Source organism: Amblyomma mixtum, chromosome 10 (genome assembly GCF_055824585.1).
Source record: "Amblyomma mixtum isolate Tamu chromosome 10, ASM5582458v1, whole genome shotgun sequence".
NCBI lineage: Eukaryota > Metazoa > Arthropoda > Arachnida > Ixodida > Ixodidae > Amblyomma > Amblyomma mixtum.
Genome location: NC_143021.1, coordinates 167978155 through 168003729, shown reverse-complemented (window position 1 = coordinate 168003729; position 25575 = coordinate 167978155). Strand labels below are relative to the sequence as shown.

The 25575-nt window shown below is 45.2% G+C and overlaps 1 protein-coding gene and 1 long non-coding RNA gene across 3 annotated transcripts; one reads left to right on the top strand and one right to left on the bottom strand.

Annotated features, from left to right (window-relative positions):
* Positions 1 to 789: 789 nt before the first annotated feature.
* LOC149327678 (uncharacterized) lies at positions 790 to 11872 on the bottom strand. 2 transcript variants are annotated; one of them, XR_016286290.1, is made up of 4 exons: positions 11454 to 11872; positions 10689 to 10778; positions 7313 to 7365; positions 790 to 1247 (listed from the first exon to the last, which is right to left on the bottom strand). It is a non-coding gene; the product is annotated as an uncharacterized LOC149327678 (long non-coding RNA). The 2 variants fall into 2 exon arrangements; XR_016286291.1 differs by lacking the exon at positions 7313 to 7365 and having other exon boundaries at positions 11454 to 11871.
* Positions 11873 to 23888: 12016 nt separating this feature from the next.
* LOC149327677 (uncharacterized) lies at positions 23889 to 25247 on the top strand. The gene has a single exon (XM_089564951.1). It carries the CDS (start codon positions 23889 to 23891, stop codon positions 25245 to 25247), a length of 1359 nt encoding a protein of 452 aa, XP_089421077.1.
* The last annotated feature ends 328 nt before the right edge of the window (positions 25248 to 25575 follow it).

Sequence of the window (25575 nt, the reverse complement as noted above, 5' to 3'; positions counted from 1 at the left end):
AAACCGTATTCTCAAGAATATGGCTAAGAGTGTCATCTATTCAATACCCCATAAACAGCAAAGTGTATTCCTTTCTTCAGGTCTGCCTTCCTTTGACATTGTGTTCAAACAAATCACTGTACTCAGATATTTCTGGAACTCTGAATTTCGGTTCCACAACGTTAAACCAATCCCATTAAGAAAAGTTTCTCGATATATTGTCCCTGCAGTGCGAACTCATTTTGGTATGTCTATGAGCTCATATTATATCCCATGTATATTCAATGAGATGCCTGATAATGTTTTCAACTTGAACACTCGCAGACAGTTACGGGATGCTATTGCCGAGCTTGAACAGCTCTAGTGCATATGTTTTAATCTACACAAAACAAAGAATTGATTTGGTACACTGTAAAAAATAAAACACCTTTAAAAGAGTTTCCAGGTGTCTATAACTCGCACCCGGCCCAGAAAGGAGTTTTGTGACTTCAATACATCTTAAAGGTGGGGTGTTTCAGGAAAGAACCAGCCCGAAAATGATAAAACTTGACCCAAAGGTGTTGAGGTGTATCACACACTTTACCACCGAGCCACAGGCGTTTTACGCTTCTTACACCCCTACACCCTTCAGGAAAAAAGCATGCAATGGGTTCATAATTTGTTCCCACTTTTATTACTTTTCTTAAGCGTTCTTTAAATTTACCATTATACTGCCTAAGTAATGCAATATACCTGTATTAGTGGAGCTCTTCATAGCAGTAAACAGGCGGTCTGCACCTAAAACGTTTATTGACAAACAAATCACAAAACTGCAGAAATGTGGAAAATTTTTATTATGAACAAAACACATCCATAAAACAAGGCACAAGAAGCTTCTCCAATGAATTCCTTACTGCCATCCAAAGAACTAAAAATTTTAAGGTACAACAGCACCATACCTGCTTTTATTGGGTTTATGGTGCTGCAAGAATAAGGTTCCATAGCACTTACTCTACCTCATAATTTTTTCAGAGCAAACAATGAAAAATTCATGCTTGTGCAGCCTTATATACCAGCCTGAAGAAGGCTTGAACTGTGACGCTAACTCCCAGGAATAAGCAAAAAGCAAACTAAAGGCAACTTATGCTGAACACCCATATTCCTAACATTATGGCGCAGTTGTGGAGTGAGCCGCAGTGGTAAGCCTGCTGAGTAGCCATCCTCCCTCGACGAACAGGTTCTCAGCCACCTCGGGATTGTCTTCGGTGAACAGCATACATGGTGCGAGTCTGCATTTTAGACAAAAACAGTAAAATATTTCATACCAGTTTACACTGTTCAATGTTGCTGATAAATTCCAACATATTGCTCATTAACAATGTGTTTTATTATGCATGCTAACGCTAACAGAAAGAAGAAAATCTGCCCATGTGGCGAGCAAGCACCAGCTGTTATTTTTTGAAACATTCCAAAGAGGCCACTGTGGTTTAGAGAAAATTGCTCTAAACGGCATTATACAAACAATGTTTTAGCTAAAAAGCTAGATGTTATGAAATGGAACGAAGGTGGTCAGGTTATGCAATTAATTCTGCACGAACTGCTACAAGCTAGTGCAAACCACTGGCCTGTCTGGAGGGTAAACTGACTATAAAAGGCACAAAACACCATGACAACAAAGACGAAAATAGCGCACTTGAAAATGCTTTAAAATAAACCGAACAACAAGTAATGTGCAAAATTCACTGTAACAACAGAAAGCACAGTATCTGATCAAAGTCAGCAACACAACCCCTTCCATGAGAGTGGTCAGCTGCAACTAATGCAAAGCATGCATTCATTATTATATCAAGCAAGTGACATCTTGAAAGGCAGGCAACAGTGCTAAGTTAACATATCTCCCATGTCTGCAGCCAGTAAACTCAAAAATCCATCAAGAAAGATTTGCACAAGGCCACTAAACTACTACAAGAAAAGGAGCTGGGCCAGTTGGTGCATGAATCTTTGCAAAACCACGCAGGATAACACGACACAGACAAGACAGGTGCAGTGATAACTGAGGAATTCATTGTTTAGTTTGCAATGAATACAGAAAGCATCATCCAAATTACAAAGAAGGAAAGTCATGGAATCGTCATTTTGTCAAATCTGTCGTGATTATTTATCCAGGTAGTCAATTTCTTTTTCCTTAGAGTTAGTGATGATGTGCTTAAACAGGTTGAACAATTCTTATGTACCATACACATCTCTTGCATTTCCTCAGAATTTTACATTGTCGAAAGTGTGATAGACACTCACAGTCCAATATGTGTCTTGGTAGCTTGCTACGATATCCTTTCTCAGTATTGCCGATATGTTGCATTAGATAAATGTTAACACGCTGACCTTATTTCCCAACACAGGACGCTCCGCGTGGCGGATAGATCTTGTAAACTAAGCCACTGTCGCATGTCGTGAATTTGTTTCTGTGCTTCGTCTTACGCTGGGCTGTTTTTGAAGCACCTTTGCTAGGAGCATTGCGTACTACATTCAGCTACTTTCTATGAAAAAGCAAATGAAGCCACTGAAAAGAACTTCCACAAGCTGCAAAAGAAGGTCAAGCCAACAACTTGACCAAACTAGGGCTGGTTGTGAAGAAGAGTGAGGGCCTATGCCTGAATGCCTTCTTTATGGCAAAAACACGGAACGATAACTGGCCTTTCAGAGTAATTGTCTCTGAACAAGGATCGTGGCAGCAACCCTTAGGGCAGTATCTGCAAGAATTGCTCTCCTAGCTCACCATAGAAGACCTTTTCCTGGTAAAGAAGCCAGAAGTGTCCACATTCCTCTTGAACAGCCGTCCAGAAGGAGTGTCTTCTCATTGTCATCAAGGACTAACATTACACGCTGCCACATTCCACCTTGTTTGAGACGGTAAGAGAAGGCATTGATTCAATGGGAGCAGCATGATTCCAGAACCAATGCAGAATTAATGCTAATAGATTCCTCGAGTTGCTAGCCGTCTGTTATTTTAGTTTAATTATCTGCACATACAATGGCAAGGATTATGCACCAGTTCCTGCGTTGCACTAATTCTCATTGTCCTGCTAGCCCGTCAAGATAGCGAACTATTAAAAGCTTTGCTTATCACCAATTTGATAATGACCTCCCGATTTTTGGACGACTTCCTAGTAATCGACAAGCTTCATAAACAAGGGCAACACAACGGCATTGTTCACATATTCAAGACCTTCTCCGAAGTCCTTGCTGGAGGTACAGCTTCTCGATCTATGGCTGCACATCAGAGGCCCATATGTACTGGTGTTATGTCCCACAGTCGAAAAAAAGACTGTTGCTACTGGCACACTAAAAAATGTCTCAAACAGACTGTTATTGACTGTCAGCAGGAAAGCGTTGAGGCCCAACTAACATAGTTACCTGAAGCTGGTTTCCCGGATGACCTCGTCTGCAGCCTTGGCTTGAAGATAATGAAAAAAATTTGCTGATCCACCCCAACGAGGCTTCAGAAAGAACGGAAGTTAGCTGTGACGGCATATGTGCATGGTATCAGCCACGCGCAAGAGAAAGTGGTCAGGCGAGCTGGTGTGAACTTAGTAAACAAGGTGCCTAAGTCACTGTCGCATGCTGTGGATTTGACAGCCTTCTTTTATACCAGGCTGTGTTTGAAGCACCCTAGCTGGGCGTGTTGCATACTAAGTTCACACCAGCCTGCCTGACCACTTTCTTTAGTGCGTGGCTGATACCATGCACCATGACCTTAATCACCGTGTTGCCCACTACCCTCCCGGCTTCCATGTACTCCCCTGGCTCCCTGCGTACCATGTGGGCCTGGGTGAGAAGCTGCTGCCTCGTTACGCGGGTCCTTACCGCGTCTTCTCTTCAGGCAACTGAGCAATGTGACCTATGAAATCACGTCCCTGCACTCCCGCACTGTTCCCCCGGCCCACTCCACAAAGCTCGTGCACGTCACCTGTCTTAAGCCCTACCATTCACACCACCTTAGGGCGCCCAGGGGCTGTGCTTCCTTCCGCGAGGCGGAGGGGGTAGTGCTACAGTGCAAGTTGCAAGGCGAAGAGGACGTTGTTTTGACACTGGGCAGTTGACGACAACAGGCACGCTGCAGCTAGCGCTCGGAGTGACTTGGTTTGGGGTGCCTTCTGAGTGCAACCCGTCGCGCCTGCTGCTGAGCTAAACCCCATAGTAATATGCTATGACAGCTACGTTCCATTCTTTCTGAAGCCTTTTACAGGTAGACAGGCAAATTTCTTTATCCTGAAGCCAAGGCTGCAGATGAGGTCATCTGGGAAATCAGCTTCAGGTAGCCATGTCAGGTGGGCCTCAAGGAATTCTTGCTGACGGTCAATACACGAGCTATTTAGGATATTTTTCAGTGCGCCAGTAGCAACAGCCTTTTTTTCGACCTTGGGAAGTAACGCAAGCACATATGGGTCTCTACAAAGTACAGCCATAGATCGGGAAGCTGTACCTCCAGTGGCATTTCTTTGGTCAGCTCAAAGTTAGCAAGAACTTTGGAGAAGGTCTTGAAGATGTCAACAATGACTTTGTGTTACCCTTGGTAATGAAGCTTGTGGGTTACTAAGAAGTCGTCCACAAATCGGAAGGTCATTATCAAACTGGCGCCATGCACAGCTTTTTAATAGTTGGCTATCTTGACAGGCTAGCTGCACAATGAGAATTAGTGCAACGCTGGAACTGGTGCATACTCCCTGCCACTGTATGCACACATCATTAAACTTTAGAATAGGTAGAACGGAAGTAGATGGTTAGCAACTCGAGGAATCTATCCGCATTAATTCTGCACAGGTTCTGGAATTGTACTGCTCCCACTGAATTAATGCCTTCTGTTATCGTCTCAAACATGGCAGCATTTAGCAGCGTGCAGTCTTAGTCCTTGATCAGAATGAGATGACAACTCTTCTGTACAGCTGTTCGAGAGGAATGCAGACACTTCTGGCTTCTTCACCAGGAAGAGGTCTCCCACGGTGAACAAGGAGAGCAATTCTTGCAGATACTGCCCCAAGGGTTCCTTACTTGATCCTTGTTCAGCGACAATTACTCTGAAAGGCCAGTTATTGTTCCGTGTTTTTGCAATAGCGAAGGCATTCAGGCATAGGCCATCACTTTTCGTCATAGCCAGCACTAATTTGGACAAGTTGTTGGCTTGACACAAGTTTTTAGGTTTCGTTCTTCACTGTTTGGCGCTTAACCTTCTTTTGCAGCTTGCGGAAGTTCTTTGCGATGGATTCATTTGCTTTTTTTGCAGAAAGTAGCTGAACGTAGTATGCAACGGGCCAACACAAGATGAAGCACCGAAACAAATTCACAACATGCGACTGTGGCTTCGCTTACGAGATCCCTCTCTCATGCGGAGCGTCATATGTTGGGAAATAAGGTCAGCGTGTCAACATTTGTCTAATAGAACAAGTCGGCAATACTGAGACAGGATACAGTAGCAAACTAGCAAGACGTGTCGAACTGTGAGTGCACCCCCCACTTTCGATGATGTAAAATTCTTAGGAAATATAATTAACAGCTCATGCCGAGATATAAGAGACGTGCATGACACATAAGAATTGTTCAACCTATGGAAGCACATCATCACTAACGCCAACGAAAAAAGAAATTGACTATCTGGATAAATAAGCCCAACAGATTTGACCAAATGATGATTCCATGACTTTCCTTCTTTTGTATTTTGGATCATATTTCCTGTATTTATAGTGAGCAAAGCGATAAATTCCTCAATTGTTAGTCAGCGCAGTACCTGTGTGTTCCTGTCAGTGCCCTGTTACCCTGCACGCTGCTTTGCCTAGACTAATATACTATCACACATTAAGAGATGAAGTCTACATCTGGAAAAAGACCACAAGGGGTTCCAAGCTGTTTCCTTTCTGGTTCGCGTTTCCTTTCTTAGAGGCATACATGCACCACGTAGTGAACAAAAGTACAAAGTAGATAAATAGAATTGATCATCTTGCAAATATCACTACTGTAAAATGGTGTTAACAAATGGCCACATTCATCCTTAGGACAGATCCGCATTTCATCTGTCATTACATATGAAACATGAAACTACGAAGCAGCCAGGTGAATGAATACATTTTTCCCAGAAATTTACCAAAGGTACACACAGTGATACCATTCCAGTGGATCAGTTGAGTATGCTGCTCAGGAGCAGCAGTATTCACATGGGGTGAATGCTAGCAGCAAGAAATATTGGCAATGCAATACAAGTTTGCATACAAGATGCGAAATAAACAGCATGATATGGAACCATTCCAATTATGCAAGCAGAAAAAATTGCATTCAACCTACACTGCAATATTAATTGAGCTACAAAAATATTATAAAGGCTTCTTCAAATCAGCGCACAGTTGGCATTTATATGCCATTGGGTCATTCCATGCCAACTGTTCCAGGCTTAGCACTGAATCTTCTATTTCTTTAAAAAAATTCATGGCTTATTGCATTACCTAGGCAAACATTATCCCAGCTTGTTTTAGGCGGAGTAATTTTTTCCCGTCGTGGCCGCCATTTCATGTTTGAAAGTGATAGCCAAACCTAACCTTGCAAAAAAATTTATAAAAAGAAACGTTCTTACGCAGGACTATGAAGTTTCTGTTATATAAATTAAAGGTATTCCATATCCAATGCAGTAAATTGAACTTATTTTGTTTTAAATAAAACATGTAATAAGTACAAAATATAAAAATTTGAAATCTTTTATCAAATTTCATGTTCTCAGAGTAGTTATTCTATTTTCTAAGCTGTCGAGAAGGCAAAGGTGATAAAAATGTTTCAGAGAGCAAAACATGTAAGGCAAGACAGCGAAAGGATTCTAAAGTCGAGAGAATTTGCTTTTTGTGACATGTTCAGTAGTCTACTACATAATGAGGTGATCTTAATTAAATTATGAAAGATAGAAATTTAAACAGTACCATTTAATGGCATTTATCTTTAGTTTATTTGGGGCTCTTTTTTTGTTTTAAGCGAGAAAACAATCTTACAAGTTGAGTCCCTGCGTTCAACATCGACACTGCTCAGTGCTTCCTTTTCACTCCAGCACACTTTTCCACCAGCTGTAAATTACACAAAACCAGCACTCCGCTGCACGAATACAATGGTGTGCTGGTCTTTGATGCCACCAGCTTCGGCAATAAAGAAATCTGCTGAAGGATAGATTTACAAAAAGTAAAAATGAAGGAAGGGGCCACATGGCAGAACGGCTCTCGTTCCTCGACACAGGGAAGCACTGTTTGTGGTATGACCAATCAGAGTTAAAACCTCTACTACCATGAAAATTATTTAAACTTTTCAGTGGAATGGACTTTTTCACCTGATCACATGGGAAGAGCGCTTGTGACGGCATTGGTGGAAGTGTGAGGCCCCCTGCAGCAACAGAAAGCATTCAGAGGCCATTGAAAGGTTAAATACTGATCCTCTATAAGCTGTTTACATGGGCGGAGAAAACCATTAAGAGTGTCGTAGCTATCTGGGTGCTCCAACAAATGATTCAAGAAAACAAAGGTGAACTCACTAGGCGGTTTACAAGAGTGCTACCATTAAAATAAGCATTTTTCACCACATCAAGCCTTTTTTATCTCTCTCAATGGTGCACGCTGGACTTAAGTCATGCTCGAGTTCAAACTGACAAAATGTGAGCGAACATGCCAGCAGACATGTCAAAACCAAAATTTTAGGAGCATCCACATGGAGCACCGTGCAGCGAAGCTTTGTGTCTCCTTGATGCCGGCTCTAGCATGCACCGCAGTGTCGAGCAAGCAGCCAGCAATGCTGGGGTTGAAGGTAGACTCAAAATTGCGAAATTATTTTCACGCCTAAAACGAAAATTGCTCCAATTAAAATTTTAGAAATGTCACAGCCATTAGAAAATAAATGAGGCCAACCTCACTGAGCCACTGGCGGCTGAATATGCCTCAAAAATATTTTTTTTCAGCTGACTGACATGCCTTGCATTTTTTTCATCTCTGAAACACTTTTATCACATTCTTTGCCTTTTGGATAACCCAGAAAAATAGTTGAAATGACTGTTATGAGAACATAAATTGAATAAAAAATATCAATTTCCAATATTTTTGTACCTTCTTTCATGTTTTATACATGAGTCCAATTTATTGGATATAAAAGCACGTCCTTTATTTATATGAAAAAGTTTCAGTCATGCATAAAGCGTTTATTTTTAACAAGTTTTTTGTAAGACTTAGCTTTGGTATTGCTTGTAAACATAAGACTGTGGCCACGACACGAAACTTCTTTTTTTCTGCCAAGAACATGCTTTAAAAATCTTTGTCATGGTAATAAAATAAGCCATGATTTTTTTGTTTCTGTAGGAAATCAAGTGCAGTCGAGTACAAAAGTCTGGATAACGTGGCGTGGAATCACCTTATTCAGTATTGCACAGCAACACAATACACAGCCTACTTATCACCAGGCATATAGCAGCTTCCATATAGGTCAATAAATTGGCTGGGCTGTAAGAGGCTTCTGTAACACTAGAAAAATTACAATTACAAGTTACAACGAGGACACCAATCTGAATCTTTACATTGTGCAGATGTATAACCGTGACACTGAGAACTCCCACTCCCCTACGCACTTGGATGGTGGTATTGTTCCTGCCAGTCTACCAAATATAGTCCCCGCAATATAATGAGTCTAGCATTTTGCCCTCTGTAGACGTGAGCAGGAAAGGAAACTTAATGCAGGTAATAACAAACATAAGCATCCTAAGAGCTTGGTAAGCTTGCAAAATTTAAGCTTGTTCGGTTCCAAAGATATGCAATAGCAACCTGAATGGTCATTCATTCAAACCATGCGAATGCAATGGGTAAAATGGCTCCACAATGTAAAAGGTTACTTTCTTGAGCTAGTCGGTACATGTTTGTCAGCATGAAGGGCACAGCATGACTATAATGGTATGAAAGAACAAGACAGACTAGGCGCTGACTCAAGACTGACGATCTTAATTGCTGCCACACAATAAACAGGTGAAAAAAGAGTATAAACAACATTTTTTTTCGCGACAGTTTGCCAGCTTGCAAAACATGTGGCACTGCATTAAAGATTGACTGCGAAAGGCAAAAATGCTGGCGAATAAAAACAAAAAAAAAAATGTTTAAAAATGTAGAAGAAACTGTTACCCTGCCGTCTAAGCTGCTGAGGTAGCCTATACTCCGTCTCACAAGATGTTTGCAGCACTACGAAAAGTAGAGCTCTCTCGTCCAATCAGGATGGCGCGCACTAAATTAGTGTGTTCCTACGCGCCTGTGGCTCAATCCACCTGATGTCCAGGTGGCTTCTTTCTACCTCTAGCAGGTGGCACTTGATGTCTTTTTATTCTATTTTGGTTTGTTTTTGGACAGGCGGACGCCCGTTCCAAAGGGACTAGCCCCACTTTTTTTTTTTGTCGCAACCTGTTCTGATCAGTTCCTCTGTTGTCGCGAAGCAACCTGCTTCGCCTGCTTGGGGAAATAGCGCACTGTCGATGTAGAGCACACAGGAGACACAACAGACTCGACCGACGCCATGTTGGAAAGTGGCAACGCATCACTACCTCGCAGCAGGACTCCGCAGAGCTGTGTCCGTACGGGCTTTGTCTGGTAATATCACCAGTGATTGAAACACTCCCTACCATTTAAATATACCTGTCCAAACCATGTTTTTAGTTGCAATGCTTATTGTTTTGATTAATAGTCATACGCTCCTCAAATATTCGAGGGACTATTTTCCGCGTTTCTGCAGTCCTGATTGGACGAGAGAGCTCTACCTTCCGTAGTGCTGCAAACATCTTGTGAGACGAAGTATAGTTCTTTGCATCTGAGCACAACAGAATGTTTGCAGATGCATTTGTCTTGCTCCTGACGGATAAAACGCATCAACAACAATCTCCCGCGTGTGCTGGTCCTTATGCGTGTACAGTATGGTTGTACGGCTGAAAGCAGAGGTGCAGTTTTCACACGACAGCCAATATTTGACCATATTGCTTTCAGGAGGTGGTTTTAAGGGGCTCTTGTGTTCGCTCAGACAGTCGTTTAGGCATGTCCTGTTTGACTGATAGAGCACGTTCCGCGGGATAGCTCACTTCTGTGCGCCACATTTTTGGGGCACTTGTACATAAGAGAATTCTCGGTTCTTTTCGCATTCTGCAGGTGGCAACCCTTCACGGTTGACACTCTTGCGGAGATATTGCAATTTGCTTGGAGCAGAGAATACTACTCGCACACCAGGCCTAGCTCCTATTCTTTTCAAATTGTGAGACACTCGTGGAAAGGACGCGTTCACAAGCAGAAGTACACAGGACTGTGTACTTCTCCTGCTTGTGAACACATACTTTTTGAGAGGAGGAGATTAAGACATTATGTGGTAGCGCACTTTTTATCACCAAATGCTAGTACCAAGTTCGCAGGGATATGGTAGCCGCAGCTGGCAAAGGACTACCTTTGCCCTGCAGTGGGTGTAATCAGGATGATGATGATGATGACGAGAAAACTACGTTTAACGACACTCAAACTGGTTTGCAATAACCCCATGCTGACAACGAACTAGCAAGGATGTACAAATAAATGAGGGCATGGTTAGGCTATGTACCCTGTTTCATGAAGCAGCCTGATGAAGGAAAGAAGGGAAAATGGCCCAAAAAAGAACCTAGCATACAACATAAAAAGAAGCTTGCAGCAAGAACTAGAACACACCTTTGCTTCCATACTGCTCGTGAATATTTCCCAGCGGCAACAAGGTGCAAGCTGTGGCTGTGGACTCCCATGTGGATGTAGATGTTTCCCCTGCAGACATCCATTTAATACCATCACGATTAGAGGCCGCCAAAATTCAGAAATTAGGTCACTACGGCCAAACAATGAAGCTTTTAAAAACTTGAAAAAGCAAGCTAAATATACCTAGCTGGCACAGCACTGGATTCTTTAATCTGGATGCCGTTCTAAAAACAATTAAAAACCAAAATAGATAGCAGCGTCAACAAATTTATACAAAAACATGGCCTGATGCACAAACGATCAGTGGTCAGCGCCTGCAGCACACAAAATTGAAAGCTTATCTCAGACGTCACGCTGACGCAACGCATTTTACGCACAGATACGGAATAGACCTTACGCACGGGCGGAAAAATTACCACGTGCAGATAAACCGTAGGACAAGGAATTTGACGAAATAGCGTTAAACGGCTTTAAATTGGACAGAACACACATACTAGAGCTCTTAAGTAGCATGAGGCAGTACTCTGTAACATTCGTTTCGTCAAAACAAAAACAGCTCTGAGTAGAATCATTCTCGGCGAACTCTGTTCAGTGCTGCTTCTCTTCCTGGATACATGGAAAGAGCTGCCTGTCTGCAGATCTTGGCACTTTGGTACTAGAAGCGGCAAGTCTTGAGGCCGCTCTTCCATAAAATATGCTTTGAATAATGCAAACCAGCATGCATGAAGACATAGTATTGCTTACCATTCGAGGCAGGTGTGTAGTCGTGCCGAGCTGATGAAGTGCGTCTCCAAGTCACGGCAACGCTAGTTTTTCATTAACGCCGACTTCAGGACGTTTCTACATTACAAAATGCATTCTGGTGCATAAACAGCGCACATTATAACTTCGCCCGTGATTTCTGATATCAAACCTTTAAACCGTGAGCGAGCGCCGGCCTTTCTGCCAATCTACAACAAAGAAACGCATTCGGCAGAGCCTCCAAAGGCTGCTTCTGTTCCGATACGTGAGATACGAGTACTTGGACAGCAGTGAACGAACCTACGCACTACTCCAGTTATATATGCACAAAAAACACTTCAGTTCAACACGGTACCTCGAAAAACGCGGTCGAAAGCGCAGTTCACGTCAACTGCTGAAGTCCGCACACCACGACCGACGCCACACCGTACACAACAGGCAGGAAAAAATCAACAAAGGCCCGACGGTACCAATGGCCGCCTAGCGGCGGAAATGTAGTTTCACTTTCAGTTTCACTTTCAGTTTTGAATTCAGTTTATTGGGTTTTTTACAGTGCGTACGGAAGCTAGAATGTATTTGCATCATCGGAACAGCATACGCAACGATTGCCAACCGTTACCAGTTATGGAAAATGCGAAGTGATTAAATTAGATATATTTCTTCGTATTCAAAAGTTACCATGAATTGGCCCCCTTGCCGTTTCTTTCTTTTTACGTTCACTCCAGCGGCTGCATTTCGATGGTGGCGAAATATATATAAAAAAGTGTAGCCTATATCGTCGTCGAAAGTGGAGGGAGCATGAAATGTATGGCAGTCACGGCGTAGCATATTTTGGGACGGCACCCCCACCGTCAAGCGACACCTTCGAAGGGCCGCACAGGGACGGTGCCAGGGCATTCGTGGTGAGGAGGCTCAGAGAGGTAGAAGATGAGCGGGAGGGCGCTATGTTATGATGGATAGGCATAATGCTCCAAGGCCTGTGGCATTGCTCTTCATAAAATTAAATTAATTAACAAAACGCAGCGGTGATTGAGAGCAACACATAAGGCCGAATGCCGACTGCAAGGTCTGATCGCGACAGATTTTTCTGCGGTCCAGTAGACCTTCAGCTCCCTTGGCGCTCTCATGGGCCCGCACAGCGTGCTTCCACTCGCGGCGCGCCTGTTACGAGATCAGCGGGAGGATCGAAATGTTCGCTTAAGGTTCTAAACGTTCTAGCTCATGTTCTCTGTCCTGTGCGCTGCTGTGCGTAGACGATGTTCGCTAGTTTGTCCAGAACGGAAACTGGAAGCACTAAATGCCTAAATTGTCCGTGTGTTGTGCGAATGTCAGTGCACGTTAAAGGACCCACGATTGCCGAAAATGGTATGGAGTCCTCCACTACGGTGTCTCCGATAGCTCAGGTTTAGCTTTCAGACATTAAACGCTGTATACCGCAGCATTTAACTTTTTTGTATAATGGGTTTGCACAGGTACCTTCTGCTACTCGCTCAGTTTTGGAGAGCTACGTACGTCGGGGCAAAATAAAATTTTTGTTTTCTTCCCTTTGCTCTTTGAGCTTCTCAAGCTCTTCTGGGACCCTAATTAACTTCAGGTCTCCATCATTACCTTTCTTCCAGTTGACACAGAGGTTACTTCAAGAAATTGCTAATTTTGGTCTTGTTTTTTGCGCGTAGTTTCGTGCGTAAAGTAGAATGATTTCGCGCTGATAGTACTCCGTTTGAAAAATATGCAGGGTGTTTCACGTAACTTGAACCAAGGATTTAAAAAAAGCGGTACACCGCAGCCAGCTGAAACAAACGATGCATTGTTCGCCATCATGTGGCGCTCCTCAGAATATTTTGTATTGCGCTTAATTAATTAACTAAGATGAATTATGCAATTTTTCATATATTCACTTTAGTGCCAAGACCATTACGTTAGGTTGTAGAGCAGGTTTATAAACAACGAATACAGTTTATTGTAGCATCGTATCTCCTACGGGGTCCTTTTTTCCGGCATCTAAAGAAAGCCCGCGAAATATGAAAAGATACCACGTGACTACGCTCGTGCGCTACCAAATTGCAACGCTCTCAACGGCGTTCTCGAGCAAACTGAGCATGGAAACTGAGTGTGCCCGCTGACCGTGGCGAAGTGAACGGCCGCCGCTCTTAGCAGCGGCTTGACAGTGCGTCAGCACTTTCCGCAGCGGCGCGGCGGCCGTAATAAAATCAATAACTTTTTTTTTTTCAGCTGCGAGTGAACCAATATTTTTCTCGCCGCTGCATGTATGTTCTCGGGTGCGAAAGATGTAAACTATGCTCAAAGTGCAATCCTCAAAAGCGCATACTATCGCCCCCGTCAGAGCGTTTGTACTGCCTTCATAATTAGTTAAGTTGGGATCGCCATGTGGAATGTTGCCTTAACAATCGCGTCGATGCATCAGTGAAACGTGGATAAAATGCCGAAAACGCATGTTACTGCTTCACACGTGCACGTGTTGTTGTCACAGTAACCACGCCAACACATTTTGTCCCATAAAACGCACGAGCTACAGCTATATTTTATGTTTTTTACAGTTCCCTTCCCCAATTAGTCCGGCATGCTTAACTGAGGTGAAGCCAGCTTTACATTTTTTAAAGGAACACCCTTGCCTGCACTGGCGGGTATTTTGACCATATGCACCCGCCCCTGAAATGCTAGGTTGCAGACGGGTGCAGGACGGGTGCACGAGTAACAGAAACTCCTATTTTGTCGGGTGCGAGGGTGTGTTAGTCAGTTTGTTCCCTTTAAAGGTGTGAAATTTTTTACAGTGTAACAGAGGTGTTTGCTGCTGCCGGACGGCGCCATACAAGCCCAATTGAGGCTTTGGCGCGTCCGCGTCTTGTATTGTTTCTTTGGAGCAAATAAAGTATTTATTATTATTATTATTATTATTATTATTATTATTATTATTATTATTATTATTATTATTATTATTATTATTATTATTATTAATTAAGATCAAATTTTTGCTGTAACTTCTATGCGTGACCTGAAGATGCATCTGAAAGCCCTGTGTTGATCTTGGTATTCTTCTGTTAGAGAATGGTAGAGAGAGGGTGCGGTAGATGGTCCTTGGCGATCACAAAATGAACAAGGGAGGGGAAAACCTCAGGTTGCTAGAGCCAACGTTTCGACAAGGGGACTTGTCTTCGTCTGGGCAAGGCGTTCATCATCGGCAGGGATTAAATAGGGCCTTCGCTCCGAGGAGGAAGGCCCCGGGGGTGGGGAAGGAAAGTGGTGTGGGAGGGGATGCGTGTCAGGAAGGGGAGGGAGGTGAATCATCATTCGCTAGGCTGCAATAGTGCGACAACCTATATCCGGGGGGTATGCAATGAACAAAAGGCTTTGAAGGGGCTGCGACGGGGGGGGGGGGGGGGGGGGGGGGGGAGGCGCTGGGTGAACCTGCAAAACTCAGATAAAAGGATTAGTCAGCGTGGTACAGGGAAATGAGAACAAGGAAAAAAAAAAGGGGGGGGGGGGCGCTGGCACTGGAAGGAGAAAGGAAGGGGGGCATTTCCAAGGAAGGACAAGGCAGGGGGGGGGGGGGGGGGGGAAATGGCTCGTGTTCAGAGAAAGCCAAAAAGTGGGGGCGGAGGGGGTAACAGGAGTGTCATGGTTTCCGAGAACTGGTAGCAGGGGATTAGGAGAAAAAGAAAAAAAAAAGGTGAACAAAGGAAGAGGGTGACAAGGCCGGAAATGGGGTGGAAGATATGACTTGGGAAGGGTGCAAGGAGCGACAATATACTTATGTGAGGTTCTAGGAAATAGTCTGACCACGTGCAAGACATTTGTTAATTTAAAATTATGCTGACCCTGGAATGTACCTGAGAGATTCCAGGTTTCTTCTGGACATGTTGATCCCTGTTGGTTGCAGTGTTTTAAATTTGTGGATTAGGAATGCTTCTGTGTATTTTCTGTCCCTAGTCGATTTGAAGCCTGACTGAAGAATGAACAATTTGAGTTCGTCGAATTTGTGATGGCGTTGATTAAAATGGGTCGACACTGCCTTCTGTTCATTCCGTGTTGTGTCAGCCCGGTGCCCGTTTAATCTGGCACTCATTGTTCGTCCGGTTTCTCCGATATATTGTTTCTGGCAGTAGGAGCACTGGAGCATGTAGATAATATTGGACGATGTGCAGTCAAAACTGGTCTTTATATCGAAACTGAAATCGCTTGCCGTACTTTTAACCGTAGTATCCCTTTGTAAATGTTTGCATGTCTTGCATCTGGGTCGAGAGCATGAAGTTACTGTCGGTGGTGGTTTCTTACCGAGCCTAGCATGCACCAGGATGTCCCTCAGGTTTGCGTTGCGTCTGTATGTTACCCTTGGTGCGTCGGGAAATATTTTCTTGAGACGGTCGTTACCAGTTAAAATGGGGTGGTATTTCCGCAGGATATTGTTTATGTTTGGAAGCGCGTTTGAGTATTTCGTTATAAGTGCAGGAGGTCGTTGACTGTTAGCTTTTGTTCGTTTTTTAAGAACTACATCTCGTTTCAAAGTGGTTGCTCGTTGGAACGCATTATTAAGGGTTGTCTGTGGATGGTTTCTGGTGATTAGTGTGTTTTTTAGCGAGTGGAGGTGTTTCAGGTAGTCATCGTCGTCGCTACATATTCTTCTTAGTCTCGTTGCCTGTCCTACGAATATACCTTGTTTGCAGTGTCTTGGATGATGGCTAGTGAAATCTAAGTATTGTTGTCGGTCAGTAGGCTTCCTGTAAAGTGTGGTTTTGAGCTTGCTATTTTCTAAATGGACAGTGGTGTCAAGGAAATTAACTTGCGTTTTCGAGGAGTTGAAGGTGAATTTAATGCTGGAGTGGAATGAATTGAAATGTGTGACGAATGCCTTCAGGGTCTCAGCCCCATGCTCCCATATCATGAAAATATCGTCTATGTACCGCAGGTATATGAGTGGTTTTTTTAGAAATGAATTTAGAAGTTTAGATTCTAGTAGCCCCATAAAAATGTTCGCGTAGGTGGGTGCGAAGGGAGTGCCCATGCTTGTTCCAAATACTTGAAGGTAGTAAGAAGAATTGAATTCAAAGTAGTTGAGTGTTAGTACCAATTCAAGTAGCGTGAGGTACACTTCAGTTTCGTGCGGGTGAGGACTTTGAGTTAGAATTTTTAAGAGTGCGTCGATACCTTCATTAATGGGAATATTTGTGTACAAAGCGGCGACGTCAAATGTGACAAGTATGCTATCTGCTGGGATAATGGAAGCGTCATTCAGAGACTTTATTATGCGGAGAAAGTGCGGTGTATCCTCGACAAAGGAAGGGAGGTGGGTGGGAATATCTGCAAGATAGTTGTTCAGGAAAATTGATAAGTTCTCTGTGGGCGTGTTATTGTTTGAAACGATAGGTCTGCCGGGGATATCTGCGGTAAACAAGTCTTCTGCGGAAACCTTATGGATTTTGGGAAGTAGGTAAAAGCGTCCTGCCTGTTTGTTTAGCGGATTTAAGAAGTGGTAATCGGACTGCGTGATTAGTTCTCTTGATAGTAAGTTTGCCAGTTTGTTCAGAATCAATTTGCAGCACTCTGAAGTGGGATCTGAATCTAATTTCCTATAATGACAAGGGTTGTTAAGTTGCCTAAAAGCTTCTTTTTTGTATTTTTCGGCTGGCAGGATAACTATGCTACCTCCTTTGTCTGCAGGTTTAATGACTATATCGGTTCTAGAAGCTAAGTGGTTCAGAGTAGCCTGTTCCGTTGGGGTAACGTTTCTGCGTTTTCGAGCTTGCTTTGTTTGGTGTATAATTTCTTTCGAGACAGATTTAATGTACAAGTCTAATTCGGGACTCTGCTGCGCTTCCGGCGTCCACGTGCTTTCGGCTTTGAGAGGGATGGGATTAAGGCTGGTTACTGCAGTAGGGTGAGCACGTGTTGACCACGTGTTACAGGAAAGAGCTAGGTTAGTAATTGGGGTGTTTGCTTTTTCGGCAAAGAATTCCTTAATTCGCAATCTTCGCGCAAATTCTGTGAGGTCTCTGTGAAGTTCATACTCGTTAAAATTATTGTTAGTTGGACAAAATGTAAGGCCATGCTTCAGAATCCGTTTGTCGCTATCACTTAGGGATTTGGAAATGTCGACAATGTTGCTGTCAGTGTCCTGCGGCGGAAAATGCGCATCTTTTGTCTGTATCGAAATTGGAGGGCGGTTGTTAAACTGTCCAGATGTATTCGTATCTAGCGGAAATTTATCTCTAATTTGTTTATGCTGTTGCTTATCGTGCAGCTTGCGTTCCTTTCTGGCTACAAAATCTGCTAGTGTCTGGCTTTCGCCCGAATTTAGTTCTATCTTACTAAGTTGATCATCGAGGGAATTTAACTGCTCTTGACAATGTTCTTTTAAAATAGCTATGAATGAAAGGGATGCGTCATTTGAAACCTTTTCCCATCGAGCGAGGAGTTCAGGCCTGAGCGCACCGAGGGAGCACCTAACATTAACTCGAAGTCCTTTGGGTATTGTCCTGCACTGCGAGTAGGATTTGTAAGTGTATAGGTGAATCGGTAGTTAGTTTGTTTAGTGACTAGTTTTCTGGCGACCAGGAAATTTCGTCTTTTGGGTTCGGGGCGATTGGTGCTGCCAGATGGTGAGTCATCTGCGCTTGTGCCGAGTGGACCTCTTGACGGGTGTTGTGTGTTTAGGGGACTTCTGTTTGGGGGTGGTATCGGTGTCGAGGTCCGCGTCGGTGACAATCTGGGTGCTAGTGTGCGTCACCTAATCGCTTAGGTGTCTGTGTGAAGTGGTCCGCTTTGTTGTTTAGTGGCTACTTTCGGTGTGATTCCTACGTGCTGTTCCCTGGTGTGGGATCCACGGTTTCTCCTTCCAGTGCCAGCGCCCCCCCCCCCCTTTTTTTTTCCTTGTTCTCATTTCCCTGTACCACGCTGACTAATCCTTTTATCTGAGTTTTGCAGGTTCACCCAGCGCCTCCCCCCCCCCCCCCCCCCCCCCCGTCGCAGCCCCTTCAAAGCCTTTTGTTCATTGCATACCCCCCGGATATAGGTTGTTGCACTATTGCAGCCTAGCGAATGATTCACCTCCCTCCCCTTCCTGACACGCATCCCCTCCCACACCACTTTCCTTCCCCACCCCTGGGGCCTTCCTCCTCGGAGCGAAGGCTCTATATAATCCCTGCCGATGATGAACGCTTTGCCCAGACGAAGACAAGTCCCCTTGTCGAAACGTTGGCTCTAGCAACCTGAGGTTTTCCCCTCCCTTGTTCATTTTCTGTTAGAGAAGTTATGCTTAAAATGTTCGTTATTTCATTTATTTTTATTTTTATTTTGACGTATACTCTGCGTTTAGAGTTGAATTTCTGAATATTTGTGCTGTTAACCTGTGTTTTCCAATTTTTTTTTTTTCTCGTTTGGGTGTAACGAGAAGCGTTACTGTATCTATTGCCTTTTTTGTAGTCCTGGCCGTAACTGCCGGGCCCAGTCACTCAAGCCTCTTGTTGGCTTTGACGGGCCTGAACCTTATTGTATTAGCTACAAAGTGGCAATAAACATTATTATTATTATTATTATTATTATTATTATTATTATTATTATTATTATTATTAGGGAGATGATGTTGTCGCGGAGCTGCGTGTTGTGTGGTTGTGTAGCTAATGCGCGCTGGAGACGTTTTCTCAGCTTCCGCAGTCGTATAAGGTGAGGATCACGGTTGCCACGGGGGGTAGGATCGGAAATTTCACGTGTGGCCCGCGACTGGGTGCTTCTTAGATCAGCGACCCATGAAGTGTAGTCGGAGGGGTGAGACGGGGGTGGGGGTAAGAAGCGGCGAAAGTCTGACCACGAAGTGTGTCGCACCTTCGCCCTTCGTCGGGGGTGTTTTATGGGTATGTTGATAACAAGGATGGAATGGTCACTAAGTGGGTATGTGTCAGTATTGTGCCAAGTAACATGTGGAACGTGTAGAGCGAAGGTCAGGTCGGGTGTGGTGTCTCTGTGATAGAAGGAACCCTGCCTAGTGGGGCGTAAAAAGTCATTCAGCAAGGAGTAGTATCGAAAGTATATGTAGTTAGTATATCCTCGAACTATCCTGTCCGCCTCTTGGTTCCCTGCCACCCCCGTGTGCCCCGGTGCCCAGATGATCTTATGTTTGATCGGCTTGTGTGGTTCTGCATGTGTTTGTTGCGTCTTGCAGTCTGCAGAGCGGAGTATGCGGAGCGCGCTCTGTGACCGACTCCGCCGCAAAGATAGTTGCGGCAGGCTGCTTGTGAGTCAGTGACCGCCCAGTCCGATAGCCCTCCGCTGCCGCTAGAGCGACGGCCGCTTCTTCAGCCTCAGCTATCGTGCAGCCTTGCAGTGAGGCGCTGTTAAGCTCGTGCAATTGCGAGTTGACTGCAGTTACCACTGCGTTGTTGGTGCCTTGTCCCCTTGGCGTGGCGTATGTGGCAGCGTCCACATACACTGTTGTATCCTGGGATGCGTGTGTTTTCTGTAAGCGGTCGGCCCTTGCCTCTCTGCGGTCTTTGTGGAGGTTGGTCCATGTTTCTTAGTATTGGTGCCACACTGAGCGTGCTGCGGCACTCAGCGGGGATCATTTCAGTTCTCAATATTTCCCTAATTTTCTCGGTGTAGCCCAGTTGCTTTAAGAGAACTCTGCCTGTGGGGGTCTGCTGTAGTCTGCGCATTTGGGCAACATGCTGCGCTTCTCGTAGTTATACGAATGTGTTGCGCTGTCCCAAGGTTAAGAGCTTTCCAGCTGAGGTGTTATTAAGTAGTTAAGCGCTGTTTTATACACGCTTTGCGTAAAATCGCGTCGTCCGCCTGTTGTGTTTCACTCTTGATGTGGTTGTAGTACGGGAGACTGTGCGTCGCCCGGCTGACCACCAGGCTCCTGACCAGCTTGAGTGTGTCTTCTTCTTGCATGCCATCATGACGTCTGTGTGAGATGCGCGTAATCATGCGGGCCACTTGGAGTGTAGATGCCTTTAATAGCGCAAGGGCATGGGTACAGCGTTTATTTGACTGTATCCACATCCCTAGGACTCGTACGAGTGTCTTCTGTGGTATTGGTTCTCCTTCGAGGTAGACTTGTAGTCCAAGTTCTTTACTGGTAGGGACTGTTCGGCTCTGTTTTCCTCTCCACACCCTTAAGAGCTCAGATTTTTCGGTCTAGAATGCTAGCCCTCTTACTTTGACGTAGTTTTCCACGCAGGTGGCCGCTTCTTGTAGCCTATCCTCTTTCTCTCCGAGTGAACCAGTATTAGTCCATATGGTTTGCGTCTTTCCACGGACGTCGCCTATAAACAGTCTTCATGTAGCAACTAACGAACTATCACTTACAGACAGAAGAACAATGCTAACGTTTTTAAGGAACGAAACAGCGCAACTAAAACGAAGGACGAAGTGCGTGTTCGTGTCTCTCTTTTTCTTGGTCCTTCGTTTAAGTTGCGCTGTTTCGTTCCTTAAAGATGCAATACCAACTCGCCCACTATGCTATAATGCTAACGTGTTCATACATTCTAAAGATCCGTTCGCTGCCTAAGCACATCTGCCACAAAATAGTCACAAAGTGCCAATCTAGGGCACTTATTAACAATAACCCGCAAACTACCAGACCACTGCTCTTGCGTTTTGAAGAGATGTGCCAACACCTCGGCGCACTAGACACATTACCTAGAATTGCCGAAAGACAAGATCCACTTCCTCCATGGTGCAATATTCCTTCGATCTGCGATTTCACCCTTACACATGCAGTTCTGCAAAAAACAAACTCCACGACAACATATTGCCGGGAATGTTTGTAAATCTACTTCTAAATAAACTACATTCTTGGAGTATCGTTAATTCGCTCGTCATAAACAACAGTGAAGCAAAAGCTGTTTTTTTCAGGCCGAAAAACCGTAACATAGACACGCAGGCCATACTCCATCTCGGCACTGCAAATATTCAGATAGCGTCGCAAGTTAAATGTCTTGGAGTTCAGTTCGAAAAAAATATGTCCGGGAATGCTCATATAGATGCAGTTGGAACTAAAATGTCTCGCATCACGGGGATCCTCTGCAAATTGCGATATTTTGCTCCTGTTTGCATTAAACGCCTTATTTTAAGTGCCCTGTTTACTTCACATATTAACTACTGTCCTAGTGTGGGGTACACCTACTAAGTGAAATATTACTAAAGCATCCTACAAAAAAGGCAATTCGCATAGTTGCAAGCGCTGCATACGATAGCCACACTGCACCTCTCTTCAAGGAACTAAACATTATCACACTTCCTGACATTTATAAAACAATGCTCCTCAAGCGTTATTCTAGTGGAATTGAACGGAATAAAAATATTTTAGGCGGCATAGCAAACCTCACTCCTAAACGAAAAACACGGAATACCCGCAGTACTGAACTGTGCGAAATACCTCGAGCACGCACTACTATCGTTACCAGATGCCACGTAATATGCTCCCGTCGCTTCTAAACAAACGAGTTGTTTCATATCCTCAATACTGTGTTTTTTTTTTGTAAATATATCATAGCCACAATAATTGCACTTTCTACCTTTTTCGGCATTGCACCGTACATTGTATACTTCATTAAACACTCTCCTAATCTTGTAATTGTCTGCTTATCTCTTGATTTTATACCAGATCCTCCCATGTCTGATGCGTTGTGTTTGTATTCTAGTTTTGTTGTCAATGCCATGTTGTAGGGGCCGTGAACCCCGTCAAGCCGATTTAGAGGCTTTTTGTTCACGGTCCTCAGCATCTGTAATGCTGATGTTGGAATAAATGATGATAATGATGATGATGATGATGTCTGTTGCTTCTTCAAAGCTGCCGGCACGCCGCTTTATCGCTTTGTTTGCGATGTAAGACGCGCCTAGATTTATCTCGTTTGATCGCATCCAGGCGGAACCGATTCTAGGTTCTTCCAGAGTGTTCTAGTAACTTTCCAAGCTTAATCTCGAATATTCGCTACCAGCTTTAAAAAGAGCACGGCCGACAGCGGCGGACATTCTGTTCGACGACCGCCGAGCACGCTTGTTGCTGCGCCGAGTGATTCAGTTCTTTGCGGGCGCAAGTCAGCATAGTGAAAGAGTTTCGTTTGGAAGCCATTCACGCTGTTTTCCTGTTCGCCGGACTGCAGCCGCCACTACGTGACAACATAATAAAATCATTTTTTGCACTCGAGGGAAAATACAGTACTTTCACAGCTTTTTATACAGATGGTTCAAAAGCATATGCTTACGCTGGAAGCGCAGTGGTACAATGGAATTGGAATGAAATAGTAAGGCCCCGACAGTGTGCATCGATCTTCACTGCCGAATGTTGCGCTCTCTGTTTAGCCATAAAAAATAGTAAATGAGAACCTCACAAACGCTATTATTTACACAGACTCCCTAAGTTTACTTACAGCTCTAAACTCTAGAAATGCAAGCACTCCTATACTTGGCGACATTGTACACAATATAAAAATAGCCACAACTCAAAAACAAAACATAAAACCCTGCTGGGTACCGAGTCATATTGGAAATAAAGGAGAGCAGACTTCCGCGCTGCTCAAGCTCGTGACAAGCGAATTATAAAAGTTAATCTTCCCTTTAAATATTGCAATGGACTTAGTACATCGTAAAGTAAGCAAAAAATGGCAGTCCGCTTGGAACAATGAAGAAACTTTGCTTAGTAAAACCAGTTTTAGATGAATGGAAGTCCTGCATCCACCAGTAACGTTTCAAATAAGGGATTATCTGCCGTCTGAGTATAGGACACACACACCTCAGGCATAATTTCGTACTGACAAAGCAAGACCAGCCCAATATTGTGTCGAAGCATGGGGTGGAACTTACCATACGTATTTAAATCCTATTATCCGTCTTCAAAAACGTGCATTAAGAATAATAAACAAGTCTAACCGCTTTGAGCACAGCAAACCGTTATTCCGCAAGTCAATGATCCTTCCATTTGATTTATTGTGCCGATTAAAAATATCTGTATGTATTCACAACATAGTAAGACACAACCACCCTTTTCTTGCATCAATACTTCATCCCCCGCTTCGGTGCACTAGAAATCTCTCTTTCGGCGATTTCAACCTCCCTCCTATCCGCAATGTATATGGTGAGCGTTTAGTGCAGTCTGCTGGGGTAAAAATTTGGAACGCGATACCCATTTCTCTGAAAAACTAACATAATTTTGCTGGTATGTTTAAAAAACACTTAACTGAAATAATTGATTTAACCTGAAATTCTTTTTTCTTCATAGTTTTCTGTTATTATGTACTCTATATTGCCACACTGCTGGCACTCTGCCGGCGCCACCTGGTGGCCGAACCTTGGCTCCCAGCGCGTGGCCGCGCGTCATCTTCGTTCTGCATGAGCTCGGCGGGCTTCGTCCTAGGAAACGCTGTGCTTCCCACTTTTCTGCTGCGTTTGTCGGTGACATTTGGTGGAGGTGCTGGGTACCATCCCATGTACGCTGACCCCGACGACAGCCGTGACGCTTCTCCCCGACCCGTGGACGCCACACCCGCACACAAAACGAGCCGTCGCCTGCGAGGCCTGCAACCCGAGTTCGAGCCACTAACAAGGCCTGTGAGAGCGATGACGTCCGCCACTGGCAGCCAGACAGGTCAGTCCTCCGGCAGTGCCCCGCCGTGCGTCCTTCTCGCACCTCGGTCGCCACCATCCTTCCACGGCGACCGGTTTGAGGATGTAGAAGACTGGTTGGCCAATTTCGACCGTGTGGCGGCATTCAACCAGTGGGACGACGAGCGGAAGCTGCTGAATGTATATTTCGCACTGCTCGACTCGGCGAAAACGTGGTTTGAGAACCACGAGGCGTCCTTTTCCAACTGGGCAGCTTTTCGCCGTGAGTTGCTCGCCACATTCAGCTCAAGCCAACGAAAGGAGAACGCTGAAATTGCCCTTCCCTCCAGGTCACAGCAGTCGAACGAGAGCGTGGCCATGTTTATAGAGGACATGACACGCCTCTTCAATCGGGCCGACCTTACCATGCCAGAAGCTACAAAGGTGCGGCACCTTATGGGTGAGGTGAAGGAGCAGCTGTTTGCTGGCCTCATGCGCGACCCTCCGCTAACCGTCGCCGCCTTCGCCAAGGAAGCTACCTCCATGGAGCGTTCGTTGCTGGAACGGAGCGCCCAATACGGCCGTCAGGCAAATCTAGCGGCCACTCAATACTTCGCGCCCTTGCCAGGCCCCGGGGATGAGGCGCTGCGAGAGATTGTACGGAGCATTGTCCGCGAAGAACTGCGACACCTCCGCATGGATGCTCCGTCGGCAAGCATACCTTCTACAGGGGACGTCATCCGTGACGAAATCCAGCGAGTGGTGCAGCCACCACCAGCACCACTACCGGAGCCACACGGCATGTCCTACAGCGATGCCCTGCGCCGACCTGCTCCCATGCCGCAAGAGTTTCGCCCAGTTGCCGGACCTCGAACACCCCACCGTTATGTGCGCCCCGTCGAGCAGCAGCAGAACCTGCGCCCTCCTATCAGCAAAGCGCACGTGTGGCGCACGCCCAACGACCGCCCGCTCTGCTACCACTGCGGGGAGCCTGGCCATATTCTGCGGCATTGCCCGTACCGGCGTATGGGTTTGAGAGGATTCCCGCCCGACGCGCCTCGACCTCGCTATGGCGAAAGACCGCAGGACATCGACGAGTACCTCGCCGCTCACGTGCTGCCCCCGGCCTCGCAGCAGCGCCAATCGCGATCACCATCCCCGAGGCGCTTTGTTTCGCCCAGTCGGCCCTCAACATCTGGTCAGTTCAGGTTCAGACGCACGTCCCCTCGCCGGGAAAACTGAAGACAGCGTCCTCCGGGTGTATGGCCGCCGCCACTGTACAGAGTCAACAGCCTCCACCCGACGATTCGACGCCCCTGCCCGGGGGGTGGCGACCCGATCCGACGACCTCTCCGACGACCTCACCGACGTGCTGCGAACGATTAGTTTCATCTGAAATTTTTGTAACCGCCGACAGTTATTAAGTGACCGCACTCGTCGATACCGGCGCTGATTTTTCTGTGATGAGCAGTCAACTCGCCACGACTCTCCGTAAGGTTCTGACGCCTTGATGTGGACCCGTGATTCGCACCGCCAGTGGCCACGTAGTGACGCCGATCGGCGCCTGCAC

Coding starts and splice junctions, on each gene's coding strand:
- LOC149327677 (XM_089564951.1), top strand. CDS start 23,889: ATGTACGCTGACCCCGACGACAGCCGTGACGCTTCTCCCCGACCCGTG.